At 41.8% G+C, this 19,657-nt stretch overlaps 1 protein-coding gene across 3 annotated transcripts in view; it reads right to left on the bottom strand.

Annotated features, from left to right (window-relative positions):
• Positions 1-6,548: 6,548 nt before the first annotated feature.
• Positions 6,549-19,657, bottom strand: part of UNC79 (unc-79 homolog, NALCN channel complex subunit) — a 207,344-nt gene continuing 194,235 nt past the window's right edge. For all 3 annotated transcript variants that reach the window (XM_069559340.1, XM_069559342.1, XM_069559341.1), the window contains 2 exons: positions 8,761-8,802; positions 6,549-7,120 (listed from right to left, as the gene is read on the bottom strand). In XM_069559340.1, the coding sequence (XP_069415441.1) occupies positions 6,920-7,120; positions 8,761-8,802 (243 nt within the window). In that variant the 3' untranslated portion in view covers positions 6,549-6,919. The remainder of the gene's footprint in view (positions 7,121-8,760; positions 8,803-19,657) is intronic.

The raw sequence follows: 19,657 nt of genomic DNA, 5'->3' as shown, positions 1-19,657 counted from the left end.
GTTCAGACCATGTGGTATCTTCGGGGTCCTGGCAGGTCTTGTGGCTGGCCCGGGCTGCTTCCAGGAGAGGTGACTGCAGGGCTATGCCTGGGCCCTTCCGGTCTCTGAGGGTGGCCACTGTCCACACTGCAGCAGGTTCCTTCTCCCAGCCACAGCTCTGCCCATCTTCCTGCTCTCTCAGCCTAGCCACTGGAACTCTGGAATCTGCACTCCCAGGCAAGCTGGGAGAGGCTGCTGGAGGCGGGGTGCAGGCTTCTATTCACAGTAACCCCCCACCCCAGGGCTGCAGGCTCTTCTCCTGGAGGCTGTGTGCCACCATGTCATGGGCTCCCTGGTACATTTCTGTCTGGGTGCACCATTCTCACCCCAAAGAGGGAAGCTGCAGACATGCCCACCTGGCCTCTCAGCCCTGCGTTACATCTGTCTCCCTTTGCCTTCGGCCAACAGTCCACTAGGGTCCAGAAGAGGCAGACTCTTCGTTCCCTCAAGCTGTGTGGTCTGAACCTCCTCCCACCCCATGCCAGCCCCGGAGCTAGGCTGGGGAACACGGTTTCCTGGAGAACAAAAGACATATCCATTTATTATTTTCAAAATATTATCCCTCTGACAAACACAAGGATGTGTTCACACCATGTGAAGTCCAAATGATGAGGCAATGCACCATCTGGGCGAGGATTCCCCAGTTGCTCATTCAGACAGAGAAACGTGGGGAAGCCTTGAGTCACACATGCAACCCAGCAGCGTAGGAATGCCGCATCCCAAAGAAGGGAGCCAAATGCCCATTGCAAGCTGTGATTTCACTTCAGCAAAACACCAGCTGTCACACGACATTGCAATTGGAAGAAATGGCTGCCTGAGTGTCAGCTGCTTAGCCCAGAGCCTGGCATTCCTAGGAGCCTGGCCTTTAGGTTTAGCACTTCTTCCTGTTCTATGATTCCCTCTCTGTACTAAGTACTTGACATACATCATTACCATCTGCATTTTGAGCCGATGAAATGGAGTTTTAGCGAGATGGAATGACTCGCTGGTGGTCAGAGAGCCAGTGGTCGGGAACATCCCTGACTGACCTGGCTGCAGAGCCTGTGTTCCCCACCATCCGCCCCCAGTCCTTAGCCGCACGGCGGTGAGCTCTCTGAGCTGAAGGCTCTGGGCACACACCCTGCAGTCTGAACTTGGCCCGATCTGCCTCTTTTGGAGCCCTCCCCCCACCATCATCCCCACCGCACCCCCACCTGAGCAGCAGGATTGTCCTCACCTGGAGGGTTTCCCTCCTTCATGCCTGATTACTTGCTGGTTCCTTTCTTTTCCAAGTGGCCACTTGAAGGAGTGGAAATCAGGGCGTCTGCCAGGCAGCCCCAGGAGGCTCCCTCTCCACTGGCCGGCGGGCAGGGGCCTGTCTGAACTGCATGATTAAAAAGCCAGTTCTTTGTTCCAACAAATCCGTGCCTTCCGCCAATGTTCCGCGCACCCCAGACGAGCTGCTGCCAGGGGGCTCACCTTGGAGAGACCAGCCCTGACCTGAAATGAGGTCAAACTGATGGGTGGGGGTGTGTAGAGGCAGGGTGGCAGGCCATAGTCACGTAGGTGGGGGCACTGATGCTAGGGAGAGGTGGGCCCCTGAGGGGCTGAAAGCATGGCCTCAAGTCCTGCTTGGCCACTGCCTTGCTGAGTGACACTGTGGCAATCCCAGCCCCATGAAATGAGAGAGTCTAGGGAACTCACAGGCCTGCAGGGTGGAGCAGATGAATGAGTGAGGCCCCCAGCCAGAGGCTACGGGTTTTGGCTGAGAGGCTGTGGGGTCTTCCTGCTTGGGAGGCAGAGGTCCGCAGTGGGAAAAGTACAAAAGCAGAGCCTGCATGCTCTATTAGAAGTGTTCAAACCAAAAGGAGAAATGCAAGTTCAAGCTCATTGAAGAAAATATACCGTGGGCCAAGTTTAACCAGCAGGCTGGTGAATTCTGGTCTATATGGCTCTAGGTTAACCTGGCGAATAGCAAAGGATCTGCCTATCACTTACCCACCAGGATTCTGTAGCAGAAAGAGCCACGTTTTTGGAGGCAAATATATCTGGCTTCAAATTTTGCTCTCCCTTTTACTGAGTGACTCCCACAAATATTGTCTCTCCAGACCTGTTTCCTCGTCTGTAATATGTAATAATAGAAGTGCCTGCCTTATGCCATTGTAGAGGAGACTAAATGAGATTACTGTATCTAAATTGTCTAATATGTAGTAAGCCCTCACAGAGGGTCCCTATGATTATTTGAATTAGGGGCACGTCTCCATAGGGCTGAGTAAACGCTTAACAGACCCCTAATCTAATCATGACAATCTGTAATTCATAAAATTTTATTCTTTGTCATAAAACTATTCTATTAAGTGGGAAACTGTGACTTAATTTGTGAGCTTCAATTCTTTCAAATGAATTCCCAAAGTAAAGGAGAAAATGCCTTGTCAGATGAAGTGACACGGGCTTGATAGAAATTTATTATAGATGATTAATAATAAACAGAGACACTAACAAGACTGAGCTGCCTCAGAAAAAGCCCTCAGATTTGTATTCCCCATGCTCTTGGCACATTTTAGCCAAAAGAGCCCAGAACCATAAAAAGGGTGGGGGGCGGGGAGGCGGAAAGAGAAAACATTTGCTGAATGAAGTTCTTACTTGAAGTCAGATGGCATTTTGGTCCTTCTGTGACTACTGCCAGCTGCAGTAGTATGACTTGATGTATGCAGTGTGTCTGTAGCATGACTTGATTAGGTAGTATGTATGTAGTATGACTTGGGTGACTTATTTAAGTTCTGGGCCTCCATTGCCTTACCTGCAAACTGAGAATAATAACAACACCTATCTCATGGGGAGGAAAGGGCTAAGAGGAGTAAAGATAATGTATGTGAAGTGCTTAGGACCTAGCTGATGCTCAATAAATGGTAACTTTTGTGGTTTCTCTGGAATTCCCTTCACAAGAGGCTCACTGCTGTCAGTGAAAGGAACTGACTGACCAGCCTCTTTCTAGTAACCCTTTTTCTCCCAAAAGGTTCAACTCTCATAAAAACATAGTTTGGTTCTATTTCACTGTGTTCCAATTGCTCCCTTCATGCTCCTTAAGATCATTACTGTTAAAACACCCAATATGCCCCAAATACATATTTGCACATTAATTCTATTAAAGAGGTATATTAAATGATCTACATTGTCCAATTAATGCCAGAAGCCCTTGAGTCCAAGCTCACGAAAGAGTCTGGTGCATAACACATCTCCAAGCCAACCCAATCTGATTGGCCTGTTGTTGCTTGGAAATGAAGATGCTGCAATCCCTTGGCCTCAGATGAGACTCTTGGGGAAGAGAGTTGCTGAAAATATCCCATTGCAGGCAGAATGACACGGTTGTAAAGATGGCATACAATGAAGACTGGACATCGTTGGTTAATGAGCGCATTTCAGCTCCTGTGGGTCTTGTAGGTTTAGATTCTGAGGGACTGGCTGAAGGAAAACCCAAATGAGCCTGCAGCTGTGAGCTGTCCCTTCGTGTGGTCTTCATAAGGTGGCACAGGTCTTCTTGGAGGTCCATAGAGTTTGGTACAGTCTCCCAACCACCACCTCAGTCCTCCATTCATTTGCATTTTCCATGGTAGACGGCTCCATTTTACAAATAAAGCAAAACAGAGGTACAGAGGGGCTTAGTAACTCATCCAAGGTCACCCAACTCGTAAGAGGCATGCCCACGGCAAACAATCATAGAATCTATGCATTTGCAGATACTGGCCCATTTCACCCTTGGGAATCTCAGAGTGTGCTGCTCACACATTGGAATGAGTAGGATTCAGTGAGAGAAGGAAAACAATCGACTTCCGGCCCTTTTCCGAGCCAATATTCAGCACTGGCCAAATTGGGATTGGAGTCTCTCTGACGTCTCTGCTGCTGTCAGAGGCGTCACCCTGGGCTGGAGTGTGGGGTCGCAGGACTCAATATGGGCAGTGGTTGAGAGCACAATCCTTGAGGTCTGGCAACCTGGGGTCAAGTTCTAGTTCTGCCTCTTACTAGCGGTAAGACCTTGGACAAGCAGGCTTACTTCTCCAGGCTTTAACATGAGAATAAAAAACAATAACATAACTTTTCATTGAGTGCTTACCATGTGCCAGGCATTGCTCTAAGCTCTCTCCTTGCATCCTTTTATTTCATCATCTCAACAACCCCATGAGGTAGAATGTGTCATTGTCCACATTTCACAGATGAGGAAACACTAATAATACAATTTCAAAAACCCTGAGGCTTTAGGGAAAATACGCCCATGCAAGGGTTCAACTCAGTGCTCCTCGGTGGCCTTCACCTAGGCCAGGGATCAGGAGACTTTCTGTAAAGGGGTCAGACGGTAAATATTTTGGGCTTTCAGAACCATAGAGTCTCAGTCACAATCCTTCAGTTCTGCTGTTGTACTAGCACAAACACAGCCATAGACAATATGCAAATGGCTGGTGTGGTTGTGTTTCATTAGATTTTTTACAAAAACAGGTGTGAGCTGTGGTTGTCTGACTCCTGACCTAGGTGAACGGCTTCTCCTTCTCCTTGTAAGGACCCAATCCTGCTAAACTTCCATCTGTCCTTTTTTTCCTGGCTTTTTTCTTCCAACTACCTGAGCCTCACTTGCTGGAGAGATCAATACAATGACATAACAAAACAAGATGGGGATTCTAGGTAATGAATTGGGAAGTAGGGAGTGTAAGCCAGAGAAACTTCCTGGTCTCTATCAGCCAGAGAAGCAGCAGGGGCCCAGCAGAGACTGTATTCGGGTGAGTCACACAGTTCTGAGGGGCCAGGAAGGAGACCTGCCAAAGTGGGACCAAGTCACCAGGTTGTAACTGGTGTGAAGGAAATAGATCTGGAGAGCAGGAAGCATTAGAAGGGACCCAGTTAAGAGGGCTGAGTTAAGCAGTCATCCCCAGCCCTCATAGCGGGGTGCAAATATAATGGAAATCAAGGCAGTTCATTCAAGGAAATGGAGTTGGAGAAGTAGCCATGGATGACTCGGAGGACTGGGCCACCAAGATCCTGGCTGCCTGTGGCAGCGTGGGCTCAGGACTCCTAAAGACCTGGGTCTACAGCTGAGCCCAGACAGGAAGTCAGCTAGACCCCAGGGAAAGAAGCCAGGGCCTCCTGCTCTGGCCTGTTTCTGTAACCCCCTCTAGGAATCCTTGCATAAAAATTAGAAAATCACAATTTAGCCCTTGCTGAGCCCACTGGGTAGCTCAAGAAAGACCTGCTGCTTAATCAAATCCATTCAATTCACTAGACATTAATTAAATACTTACTACATGCCAAACCCTAGGGATATAGACAGGACACATCCTCAAAGCTGTCACAGTTCACACATAAGATAAATACATGCATGACTTTTCATAATACAAGACATAATGTGCACAGAAGCATAACCAAGCACAACTGGGACAGAGGAGAATTCTGACTCGAAAAGGCCTTTTCTAAGAGTTCGTTAGCAAAATATGAAGAATAATCATTTCCATACACTTATTCTAGGGACCTATTTGTTCCCCATAAGTTTTCATAAGAATGGAGATCTAATACCCTATCTTTCCAGAACTCCTGCAAAATACTTAGATATTTGAGGACTTGTTTCCCGCTAAGAAGCATTAAGACATCAGACTTCCCAGAAGAAAAGAGAAACTTCTTCATAACCAATGTAAAAAAAAAAGTTTCAAGCCCTCAAAGTTCCTCCAAGGGAAGGGACTTCAAATAAATTGGGTATTCCTCTCACCAAATGATGTTAAAGAAAGTCTTCTCCTTTTGAAATTGTACTTACTGTTAAGAGAAGTTACACATTTTAAAAGTTTAGAATAAATGGTTGTCAGGAACTAAACCCTAGCTCTATAAACTGATTTTAAAAAACCCCAGGCTCACAAAGATAATAAAAAATGCATTTAATAGCATGTCAATATACAGCTTAAATGTATATTAAGTCTTCTTTTAGTCAGTGCATTACAGGGATAGAGAAGAGAAATATCATTTGTGAATGCACAGTCAGACGCTAAGTATAAGTGCTAATAAATCTTGGTGCTCTTACACTATTAAAATTCTGTTTTATGAAATGTAGCTCCAGGTGCAGTGTTCTGTGCCAGCGTGGGGAGTCGTATGGTCCAGTATGCAGTCCAGAGTTTTAAATCGAATTGTATACAAGTATTAACAAAAGAATAAAATTTATTATTCACAAAACTAAAGTGATCATCATAAAGCATACAAGAAAGTACAGCCTAGAACGAATGAGCTGAAAAACCTAGTTTTAAAAATAATCAAAACGTACTGGACAGTCCTGGAAAATGACATTAGAAAACAAAGAAAACAATTGGCACAGTTTAACCACCTAATTTCTAAGTGCACTTTGTAATGGTCCTTGCAAGCTGCCACTTTTCCCAGGATAATGACAAAAAAGCTTCAGTCAAGTGTCACTGGCTTATGGTGACGGTTTTTTTTTTCTTTTTTTTTTCTTTTTTTTTTATTGCATTGCCAAGAGTGGATTTTAAGAAAAAACACTACAAAGGTTTCAAAAACCCTATTTATTCTCTATCATCAAAAATAGCAACAGGGGGACTTATACAACTTTTCTGTGAGTACCCACCAGTCTATTTTTTTTTTTTCTTAAAAAAAATAGAAGTTAGTTAAAGAAAAATGATTTGGTTTTTTAAAAAATAATGTAAGGAAACACTTAATCAGATAGCCCAAGGAGTCATCAGAAATGTGTAGCAAGAAAGCGTCATTGTGGCCCTCTCCGGCCTTTGCACGTCTTTTTACTAAACTAGAAAGAGAATGTACAGTACCAGTATGTTCCCCAACCTGCTTGGATCGAATTGTTTTGTTTTGAAACCCATTATTGCTAAACCAGAGTGTTGACACTGGGAGCCGTGGAGTCCGCTCATAGAGGATAAAACTGAGAGGCCGCTTCTGAGGACTGGATCTCCACCTGCGCCATTTTGAACTGGGTGCACTGCAGCCACTTCCGCAGGGCGGCCAGGCCGGCGCTGCTCTGGGCGGAGCCCGGCAGCGTCCTGAGGCTGTGGTGGTTCACGTTGTTCTGAATGGCCTGGAGGCGAAGCTGGAGTCCCGCGGATAAGTGCTGTCAAGAAAGGGGCAAGAACGGGCAGTTTAGTTTCCTCCCTCCTAAGGTTCCCTGTCCGCCCAGGGAGTGCTGGCCTGGACTTCTTCTGCAGGTGGAACTTACATGTGGCATGGGGACTGACTGGTCTGAAGAAGGCTGGCTCTCAACCGCGGCAGTGCTCAGGGCAAGGGATGTGGGCTGGTACCATGTCCGTAGAGCCCACCTGGCCCAAATCTACCCAAATGATGCCTTTCCCATCTAGACTCATGCCCTGCAACCTCAGCATACAGGCTGACACTTAGACGTGACCCCAGGAGCTGTTCACTATGAGCACCTGCCATTCAGGCTTTGCTCCCAGGCTCCCTGGATTCAAATCCTGGCTCCTCCTCTGCAAACGACTTAGGGAATGAAGTTTAGGATCTGTGTTTGGATTTGCTCATGGACAAAGTAGGGCTCGTAACACTCACCTGATGGGGTTTTTGTAAGGATAAATGAGTTAACAGGGATCAGAACAGAACTTGGCGCACAGTAAGTGCTTGGGACATTTTAATCACAATTATAGTCTTTCTGTTCTCAAGTTGGTGCACTGGAAGGAGCTGGGTTGTAAGCTTTTCTTCTCTTTCCTAGCCTTTCATCAAGTTCTGTTGGCCTCCTCTCAGCACTCTGTGCCATGTCATATTGCCACAGATGACCACCACACAGAGAGGAGGGCAGTGCAGAATGCCTCGGGGTGGAAGTCTAAGCAGTTTTCACAATAGAAGCTAGTGTTCCAATGAGGTTTTCAGCAAAGCCACTGGGCTTACCAGTGGCCACCAACAGCAGCAATGCCATGAACCAGGACTCAAAGCCTGTGGTTACTGCTGTCAGCTATATTTCTCCCTTGGGGTCTGGGCCCCCTGAAGTCATTTCCTTTGCTTCCATGAGCATCCCATCCCAACTCTAAGAGGAGATCCAGCAAAAAGACTTCCATCTTCTCCTGTGACACTCCTAGTGCCTGTTAGACAGGACCCAGTTTGGATGGAATGGGCCGTTAGCACCACCATCTTAATGCTAGGCCCCAGTAACTACATTCCCAGCCAGGGAGTATGTCTGGCCCCACAGTGACAATGCGTCACTCAAGGTGAGGCCTGGCAGTGAGAAATACATTCAGTCTTCTGCTTCCTGGCTGGCAGCCCTGTCCAAATTACTCTTCTTGCTGATCCTGTGTTTCCTCTTATGTAAAACAGCAGAGGCGTGGGAAAGTCTCCTCTTGTTCAATTCTATCATTCACTTAGTGCTATCTTTTCTTAATATAATTCTTCCCATCACATAAGTCAAACTTGGCGGCCAGGAGATAGCACTGGACATGCCTGGGACCAGATCCCAAGGGTATCCTCTGAAGGCAGAGTCGCTTCTCAGCTGTATTCTATCTAGTCAGTAACAGAGCCTCATCCAGCTCTGGGATCCGCCCCCTCTCCCTTCATCAGCAATAAGCAGTAGGCTATCAGCTGTCATCATCACCTTGGCCACATAGCCCCTTACCTGGTCCACAGGGTCTCCAGCATTACTAGCCCCCAGGGACCACGAACAGGTAGTGAGTGGAACATGGTGGAGCCCTATGAATGTAATGAGCCTCTATGGAGGGAAGTGAGCTTCCAGGCCACCCAGGGGTGACTTACCTTGATATTTGACTGAATCATTGGCAACCACATAGGTATGAGCTGTATGGAGAGACACAGAAGGTCCGTTATGACTGTTCTGCATTCTCCCACATAAGCTGTGCTTACTGCGAGGCAGAGTGAGTGCTCAGAATCCCTTTAACATCACAAAAGGATGTGGGCCCCAGCTGCAGAGTTACTGCTATCAGACAACTGTCTCTCTGAGGCCAAATCCCGCTGAGCTGGTGGCATTTGGAGGTTAATAAGCGCCCCTTGAGTGCCTGAACCACACACTTTAGAGTAAATGGCTGATTGTCTCTTGAAAGCTGCCAAGCATGGGAAATTAAATGTATATTTATTTAATTAAATCCTCACTTTCTTGAAATAGCATTTCCTCCATGGGATCTTTAGAACTGTGTCTACAAGTAGCATGGTGATGCTGTCTGCCTGTGGTTGTTAAGAAAATATCACTGGCTTACTTCACGCCATTGTATATTCCTGCCTCGTTTGTCAAAGATAAGGTGACCGTAGGTGTGTGGGTTTCCCTCTGGGCTTTCTATCTGGTTCCATGGATCTACATTTCTGTTTTCATTTACTTGTGCCCAGTTGCTAAGTCATGTCTGACTGTTTGTGACATCATGGACTCCTCTGCCAGGCTCCTCTGTCCATGGGATTTCCTAGGCAAGAATACTGGAGTGGGTTGCCGTTTCCTTCTCCAGGGGATCTTCCCGCCCCAGGGATGGAACCGTGGGTGGTCCTCTGCTTGGCAGGTGGATTTCTTACTACTGTGCCACCGGGGAAATCCTTCCATACACTACCATGTGTAAAATAGATGGCTAGTGTTAAGCTGCTGTATAGCACAGAAAGCTCAGCTCGGTGCTCTGTGATGACCTAGAGGTGGGGGGGTTGGGAAGTAGGCTCAAGAGGGAGGGGATATATGGATACTTATAGCTGATTCACTTTATTATACAGCAGAAACTAACACAGCATTGTAAAGCAATTATATTCCAAAATTAAAAAATATCACTGAGAAGCAGTTAAAATGCTTTAGTGATAGAAAAAGACAAGCCCTGAGGTTGCCTGGCTGTGACTTGTGAAACACAGCAAGGGTGAGCTGGGGCAGGGGTTTCAACAGTGTTGGTTCTTTGGCAGGCGAGCAGTAGGCCCCTGCTCTGGCCGAGAGTGAGACTCTCAAACCCCAGGCATCTGGTGTACCCTCCGTGCCCCTTCGCTGTCTCTGATTTGCCCTGAGGCCCTTCCTAGGAGGTCACAGGTGCCCCGCCCGAGTGCCTCCAGTAGCCAGTCTCCTCTGCTTTGGTCTCTCACCACACTTCAGCTCTTCTGAACACAAGTCAACATTGGTGGCTTCATAAATCCTGAAGTCAGAGACAGAACACAATGTTTCCCAAAGCATGTTCCACAGAACTCTAGTTCAGTGGGAAAGGAAGGCAATGATCTAATAAATTTGGAAATACTAGTTTATTTCAGCACTGCTCAGATCTTGAAATGAGCTCAAATGCATCATATCATTCCACCCCATGCTTCTTCTGACCCTCCTCCAATAGAGTAGAGTTGATGTGGACTGAATTGTGTCCTCTTGTGAAGCTGTTGTAGTCTTAGCCCATACAGCCTCCAGTGTGATCTTATTTGGAAACGGGGTCATTGAAGATGCTGTGAGCTAAAATGAGGTCATTCTGGAGTAGGGGTGAATACTAATTCAGTATGACTAGTCTTCTTTTTTACACATCTCATTTTTTTAAACTTTTTATTTTGTATTGGGCATAGCCAATTAACAATGTTGTGATAGTTTCAGGTGAACAGCAAAGGGACTCACCCATACATAGATTCATTCATTCTCCCCTAAACTCCCCTCCCATCGAGGCTGCCACATAACACTGAGCAGAGTTCCCTGTGCTCTACCATAGATACCTGTTGGTTATCCATTTAAAATATAGCAGTGTGCACATGTCCATCCCAAACACCCTAACTATCCCTCTGTCCCACCCATTCCCTGAGCAACCATAAGTTCATTCTCTAAATCTGTGAGTCTCTTTTTGTTTTGGATGTAAGTTCATTTGTATAATTTCTTTTAAGTCTCCACATATAAGGAATGTCATACAATATTTCTCCTTCTCTGATTATGCCTAGGATTCTTATAGAAAGGGGGAAACCTGGACAAAGACACACACACAGGGAGAATGCCATGTGAAGAGGAAGCAGAGATCTACAAGCCAAGGAAAGATGGCTAGCGAATCCCCAGGAGGCAGGGGAGAGGCCGGGACAGATGCTCCCTCATAGCCTCAGAAGGAATCAGCCCTGGCATCATCTTGATCTCACAACTTCTTGTCTCCAAAACCATGAGACAGTATATTTCTGTTACTTAACTCATCCAATCTGTAGTACCCAGCAGCCTAGCAAACTGATGCGAGGGAAGCAAAGCCCAGAGGCAGGAGAATGCCAAGAGGTGAGGAGGCAGTGGGGTTCATGAGTCGTTGAAGAATGAGGTTCTTAGGAGATAGCCATGAAAAAGACGTTTAGAAGAGCAAGATGGGGCCTCTCAACATCCACCCACAGATGATCTGGGATGCCACATAAGGAGGTTTGGATCTTATTTCAAACTCAATACAATTTCTGATGAAGAAAGCCTCATTCACCACGAGAAGAGCTGTGCTCTAGCAAGCTCTCTGTGGCAGCAGTCTAGAGATCAGTCTAGAGACCAGAGGAAGGACATGGAGAATGGAGCCCAGGGCCCAGTGTGAAGGCAGCCCCCATGGTCCAGGTAAGACCTGTGTGGCTTCTGGGATGGAGAAGGATGCTGTCCGCAGGGACAACCTGTGAGGGTCTGAGGACTAGTTTGCTCTTTGTATTGAGGACAAGGTTAAAAGTTAGCCTGGGCCAAGTGGAGAACAGCAAGGCAATGAAGAAATCAAGAGAACCAAGAGGAGAGCCTGCTGGGATGGGGGATAGCATTTAAATGCCCCCTCTGTTCACTAGTCGTGGCTATAGTTGCTAGTGTCATCTAATTCATCAAATCATTAAAAAATAAACTTGGCGAAGTGATAAATCATGTTTCCCCTCTGTGCTTCTTTTCCTAAGGCTGAATCTGGCTGTTTTTCTGCTTTCAACCTTCTATGAAAGCAGAATGTCACTCACTCAATCATATCCAACTCTTCACAACACCATGGACTGCCAGGCTTCTCTGTCCAAGGGATTCTCCAGGCAAGAATACTGGAGTGGGCTGCCATTCCCTTCTCCAGGGATCTTCCTGATCCAGGGATTGAACCTGGGTCCCCCGCATTGCAGGCAGATTATTTACCATCTGAGCCACAGGGAAGCCTTCAACCTTCTATAGATACATACAACTTGCTAATTTGACTTCACTGATGTTTATTCCTAACACAGTGTTTAAATTGCAGCCATTTAAGTCTCTGTCTGTAATGTAACTACTGTGTTTAGAAATGAAGTATGGTGTGTCCCAGAAGTTATGATTGGACTTCTGATAGCTGTGATCAAACTTTCAGAAAATAACACACTTGCTTGTCTCCCTGCCCTCAATCCTCATAATAAAATTGTGGGATTACAAAGGTTGGTGCCAGATAAGGCTGTGCTCTCTGGCATATAAGAGGACTGGCTCATGTGGACATCCTGAACATGAATAAATATGTCTAACCGCCTCCTCCCTAATATCTGCAGGGCAAAAACAAGCCCTGAGGGCCATAATGCCTATAGACTTTTATTGTCTTTTGACCCATTTAATATGGAAGCAAGGTCGCATACCTCTTGATATTTGGGGAATACCTGAACTAACCTCTCTTGCTAAGAATCCCGAGGGACTAAGGACCAGGGTACACTGAGTCCTCTGCTGCTGGGTGGATGTCTTTCTCAGGGCTGCCCCTGGGGCTAAGGGTCTGTATGAGGGAATCAAGGGAGACACTGAGGCTGATTTTAGAAGTGTCTCTCTTATTTCCCCATTGATGTAACATGTGACCATAAGATTCTAAACATACTTGCACAGTGCCTTCAGATCTGTTATTTATGAATCGCCTGACTGAAAGCATCAGGTTAAAGTTCATTGTGAAGGACAACATTATACAACCCAGCAGTCATCCTATTTCAGGAATGCTAATTGACTTTATTGAATAAGATTCATTTCAGTACCCTTTTGCTAGTGGCTCCTACAAAGCTGTCAGTTAGAATTAGATATAATTTATTCTGGGCTCTGTAATATTATAATAAAATCGGTTGGGTTTTTTTTTTTGTTGTTGTTGTTCTCCAGAAACAATATCTGGAAAACCAAAGGACATTTTAAAAAAATAGATTGTTTTTCACCAAAATAAAGAAATAGTCTTCCTCTTATCTTGGTTTATGCTATGGGATACATTGAAGATTTCTAATTCTGGATTATAGAATTATAAATTGGATTATATTCATTTCATTCCATGCTTGTTCCAGTCCTGAAAATAAAATTACTCATGTAACTTCCTCTTTCAGCCAAGGTGGAGTAACAAAGACCAGATTTACACTCCTGTCTAAAACAAAATTAAAATTCCAGGTGAAGGATATGAAACAATGGTTTTCAAACATTGTCAACAATGCAGGATAGTGATCACTGAGGGAGAGCAGACAAACAAGGAGAGCCCTGCAATTAGCCTAACTCACTGCCTAGAAAGTATTTTCAGGCAGTAGCACAGGGAGGGGGAACCTAGGCAGTCTGGCAGTCTTCCTGAGGTGAGAACATGGAGCTCGGAGACTAGGAAGGCCAAGGGAGCTAGAGTTGGTAAGGCAGAGCAATGGAAAGGAGAGAGCTGTTCAGAGAGAGAGAGAGAAAGAGAGAGAGAGAGCACACAAACGAATTCTCTGAAGATCTGTGAAGGGTTTCCCTTGAGTCTTCAGCTGAATACTGACCAGTATACACATGTGAGAAAACTATTCAAGGCTGAAGAAAAATAACCTAAAAAGATTAGAGGGAAAAATCCCTGGTAATCACATAGCAATAGTTTGTGTTTCCACTAGTTAGAGTGGAAATCTAATGATTTCCACTTGCAAATGGAAATCATTAGATTTCTGTTCTTGCAAATCATTAGAACACCAAATACTCAGAAGGATATTACCTGAACAGTGAATAAATGGTAACGCTATACAAACTGCTGCCCCAATCCCACTGAACAAAGCTTAACATCAAGTCTCAAAGGGATAGAACTCTTTCTAAGTAATTTAACTATATCATAGAATATACTCAGGAATACTTATAGGAATTTTAAAAAATACTTTTAGAAATAAAAAATAGCACCCCAGAAGTCAAATTTGAAATGTCAAGAATCCAATAAGAAATTACCAGACTTACTAAGAAGCAGGGAAATTGGTCCCACAATGAGAATAAAACTCAGGCAACTGGAAAAGACCCCCAAGTGACACAGATAACAGAACTGGCAAATAAGGACATTGAAACAGTTATTATAACTATATCCAATACAGTCAAGAAGGTAGAGGAAATACTGAGCATGTTGAATAGAGGTTTAGAAGAAAATCTCACAGACACAATAGCTGATACTTTTTCAAACTGAACAAACGCAAGCTCAAGAAACATGAAGAAAGCTACACCAAGGCATATCATCTTCAAGTTGCTTAGCAACAATGGTAAAGCATAAAAAAAAAATCTTAAAAGCAGCCCAAGAAAAAAGACATATTATATATAGAAAAAAATATATAAGAATGACAAAGATTTCTTTTCAGAAATAATGGAAGCAAGAAGACAGTAGATGAATAGCATCTTTAAAATACTAGGGAAAAAAACTTTAACCTAAACTCGAGAACCAGTGAAAATACTTTCAAAAATGAAGGCAAAGTAAAGACTTCCTCAGATATAGAAAAGTTGGAGGAATTAAGCTTCAGCAGAACTACACAAGAAGTAGTAAAGAAAGTCATTTGGGCAGAAGGAAGATGGAAGTTTAACTCTATAGAAAGGAATAAATAAAACTGAAAAGTACAAATATGGCAATTATCGCAAATATAAATAAATATAAAACAAATTTTAAAGTGCTTTAAGAGGGAACTGTTTCAAGCAACAAACAACTGTGGTTTGCTTTATAACATACGTAGGAGTACAATGGGTGATAATAAGAGTACAAAGACTGAAAATGGACTGTTGCACATCCTCATTATATATATGAAGTGGCACACTATTATTTGAAGGTAGATTGGGTTGTTAAAAATGTAGACTATTAACTCTAAGTCAACCACTAAAACAACAGCAACTAAGACAGATAAGTAATAAGATAACTGAAAAACACACTGAAATAACCCATGGATCAAAGATGTCAAAAGGGAAATTAGAAATTATTTTGAACTGAATGAAGAGGAGAATATATAAAAATTCAGTGGAATGCAGCTAACACAGTACTTAGGAGGAGACTTAGAGCACTAAACACTGACAACTGGATAGAAAATGGTACTCAAATCAGTGACCTCAGCTTTCCCCTTAAGAAACTAGACCAAAAAGAGGAAGTTATATCCAAAATTTAATCACTAAAAAATCAGTCAAAAAGAAGGTAGAATAAGAGGGAATAAAGGACAAAGAACACATGGGAAATATAGAAAAAAAATAAGATATTTTAAGCCAAATAATATCACAGAACACATTAAGTAAAGATGGTTTAAAAAAACCTAATTAAAAGAGATTGTCAGATTAGGTTTTTTAAAAGTGCAACACCCTATGCGGCCTATAAGAAACATACTTTAACTATAAAGACACAAATAGATTAAAGGATAGAAAAAAATACACTGTCCTAACACTCATCAAAAGAAAAGTGGCCTCTATTATTACCAAAGATATTACTAAGATAAAGGCAACTATTTCATAAATTCAATTCACTAAGATAAAACAATCCTAAACATTTATGCACCTAATAATAGCTGTGTAATATGGGAAACAAAAACTGGTAGATTTGAAAAGATAAATTAGGGAGATATTTCAATACCCCTTTCTCAATAATTGATGGACTAAGCAGATAGAAAAAGAACAAAGGACAGGAACAAAACAATGAACAGCACTCTCAAGAAGCTTGAACCAACTGGCAAAGAAACTGTTCAACAGCAGCAGAAGACATTCTTTTCTAGTGAACACAAAGCACCTACTGAGATAGACAATATCCTGGGCCACAAAACAAGCCTCGAAGAGCTTAAAATGAGTCAAATTATACAAGCTATGTTCCCTGACCACAGTGTGATTAAACTAAAAAACTCCAGAACAAAAAATCTCTAGAAAAGCCTTAATTATTTAAAAACTAAATTATATACTTCTAAATAAGCAATGGATTCAAAAAGAAAGCGAAAGGGAAGATAGAAAATATTTGGAACTGAACAAAAGTGAGAACACCACTACCAAAGTGTAGGGTGTCGTTGAACCAGTGGTTAGACGGAAATTCATAGCAGTAATCTCTTGCTATTAAAGAATAAAAACCTCAAATCAGTGAATTCCACTACTACCTTAAGAGATAAGAAAAAGAAGAGCAAGTGAAATTTAAAGCTATAAAAACAGAAATCCATGAAACAAAAACTATGGAGAATATCAGTGAAAACTAACCAAAAGATGATTACTGTTGTCACTGTTTTAAATCAAAAGCTAAAACTGATGAACCTTTATTCAGACTAACTAGAAAAAAAAAGGTGAGATCACAAATCACCATTACCAGAAATGAAAGAGGTGGCATAACAACAGATCCTACAAATATTAAAAGTATAATAAGAGAATATTCTGAATAAGTTCATGCCAATAACATCAACTATTGTGATGAAATGGATGAATTCTTTGATAGGTACATACTGTCAAAGATCACTCACAAATAAGCAGATAACTTAAACAGCCCTATATCTGTTAAAGAAATTGAAGTTTAACACCCTCCTGCAAAGACAATTCCAAGCCCAGGCAGTTCCATTGGTGAATATGGCCAAATACTTAAGGGAAAAAAATAATACCAAACCTATACAAACTTTTCCAGAAAACAGAAAAGGAATACTTTCCAATTTATGCTATAAGGTCATCATTACCCTGATACTAAAATCAGAATATAGTTATTACAAGGAAAGAAAATTACAGTCCAGTATCCCTCATAAATACTGGTGCAAAAAATTATTTTAAAGAGTTAGCAAATAGAATTCAGCAATATATAAGAGAACAATACATCAAGACCAAATGGTTTGCCCCAGGAATATAAGGTTGGTTTAACATTCAAAAACTCAATCCCTGAAACAGTCAAAAAAGAAAAATTTATTGACCATCTCAATAAACATAGAGAAAGCATTTGACAAAGCCTACATCTATTCCTGATAAAAGTTCTTAGCAGGCTAGGAAGAGAAGAGACATTTGTTCAATCTGACAAAGGTATCTATGAAAAACTAACAGCTAACATTTATATTTAATGAATGCTTTCTTCCTAAGATTAGGAACAAGACAAGGTTTTCAACTATCATGGCTTCTATTGCAACTTTTACTAGAGGATTTAGCCAGAGCAGAAAGAAAAGAAAAAGAAATTAAAACAATAAAAATCCAAAAGAATAAAAGAAAACTGCTTCTATTTGCACATGACATAATTGTCTAAATAGAAAATCTGATGAAAGCTGCAAGAAAACTAATAAATGAGTTTATCGGAACTAATAGATGAGTTTAATAGGTTGTAGGATATAAGGTATAAATCAGTTATATTTCTAAATAGTAACAATAAAATAAAAATTTTAATGCAAAAAACATTATTTATAAGACTATAAAACTATTACACACTTGTGTCTGACTCTTTGTGACCCCATGCATTGTAGCTCACCAGGCTCTTCTGTGCATGGGATTCTCCAGGCAAGAACACTGGAGTGGGTTGCCATTTCCTTCTCCAGGGGATCTTCCCAACCCAAGGATTGAACCCAGGTCTCCTGCATTGCAGGCAGATGCTTTACCATCTGAACTACTAGGGATAACACACTTAGGGATAAATTCAACAAAATACTCTAGGTCCATATATGTAAAATTATAAAATATTGCTGAGAAAAGTCAATACTGACATAAATAGAGTGATATACTGTGTTCATAGACTGGAAAACTCAATATTGCTAATATCTCAATTCTCCTTCAAATGATCTACACATTCAATGCAACCCACATTCCCAGGAGGCTTTGTGTAATAATTGACAAGTTAATTTTAAAATGTATCTAGAAATGCAACAGACCTAGAATAGTCAAAACAACTTTGAAATAGATGTAGATATTTAGAGGACTAACACTACATGACTTCAAGGCACATTAGAAAGCTATAGTAACCTGGACAGTGTGGTCAAAGAAGGACAAACAGATCAATAGAACTGAACTGAGTATCCAGAAATAGAACCATACATATAAATGGTCAATTGATTTTTGACAAAAGTGCTAATGTAATTCAATGGATAGAATTTTTAACAATCTTGAAATAACTGGATATCTACAAACATAAAAAGTACCTCAATCCAAACCACACACAGACAAAAGTTAACTCAAAATGGATCATAAATACAAACTTACACCTAGAAGAAAACATATATAATACCTAGAAGAAAACACAAACAAAACTCTGTCTTTGATTAGGCAAAGGTTTTCTTAAATACACCACCAAAAGCATAATTAATAAAAGAAAAATTTGATAAATGGTACTTCATCAAAATTAGGACCTTCTGCTCTTCAAAAGTCACTGTGAAGACAATGAAAAGACAAACACAGAAAAAAATCATTCCAAATGACATATCTGATACAGGACTTGTATCCAAACAATAATAAGAAAAAAAAACCAACTTGATTTTTTTTTAATGGGCAAATAATTTTAAAAGATATTTTACCATGCAGATGTATGGATAGCAAATAAGAACACAAAAAGATGTCAAGGATAATTTGCCAATAGGAAAATGCAATTTAAAACCATGATCAGACACCACTACACAGTTCTCAGAATGGCTAAAATTAAAGATTAACTACATTAAGTGTTGATGAAGATGTACAGGCACTGGATACATACTGCTGGTGTGAATGTAACAGGGTACAATCACTTTGGAAAAACAGTCTGCCAATTTCTTTAAAAGTTATACACATATCATATGGCCCAGCAATTCAACTCCTCAGTATTTATCCAACACACACAAAAGCCTATGGCTACACAAAGACTTACGTACATGAGCAAGCTTTATTTTTAATAGCCTCAAACTTTAGGAAACAGCTCAGATGTCCATTAACTGATGAATGGATAAATGAAATGCGTTATATCCATATAATGGATACTACTCAGACGTAAAATAAATAATCTACTGATACATGTAACATGGATTAATCGCAATATAATTATTCTGCATGAAAGAAGGAGAAAGAAGCTTAACTACTATATAAATCTATTTATATGAAATTCTAAAATATGAAACTAAGCTATTATGACAGAAAGCAGATTAGAAGGTACCTGGGGATGAGGAGGTGCGGGCATAGGAAGTGGCGGAACAGAGACTAATAAATGTGTAAGAGAAAACTTTAGAGAGTGAGGACTACATTCATTACCTTGACCTTGGTGACGGTTTCATGGGCATCATATATGTGATATAAAGATAACAAATTGTATGTTTCAAATGTGTATACTGTTCAGTCCATAAATTATACTTTAATAAAGCTGTAAAAACTAAAATCAGGTATGATCACCCAAGTGTCAGTCATATAGTTTCTCTTAGAATGTTGACGTTTGCTATTGACTGTTAAGCTAGACGAGCCATGTCTATTCCATCTGAACCAACTGCCTTGCAGTCTTCTGGTAACAGTCAAGTTTTCCCTAAAAATCCACTGCTCATGCATCTTATTTGAAAAGGGAAGTTCAATGAAGCAGAGTTACGGTCTTAGCTTCCTAGGGCTCTATAATAAATTATCACA

Source organism: Ovis canadensis, chromosome 18 (assembly GCF_042477335.2).
Source record: "Ovis canadensis isolate MfBH-ARS-UI-01 breed Bighorn chromosome 18, ARS-UI_OviCan_v2, whole genome shotgun sequence".
Lineage (NCBI taxonomy): Eukaryota > Metazoa > Chordata > Mammalia > Artiodactyla > Bovidae > Ovis > Ovis canadensis.
The sequence above is the reverse complement of the archived record's forward strand: the minus strand, read 5'-3'. Positions and strand labels throughout refer to the sequence as shown.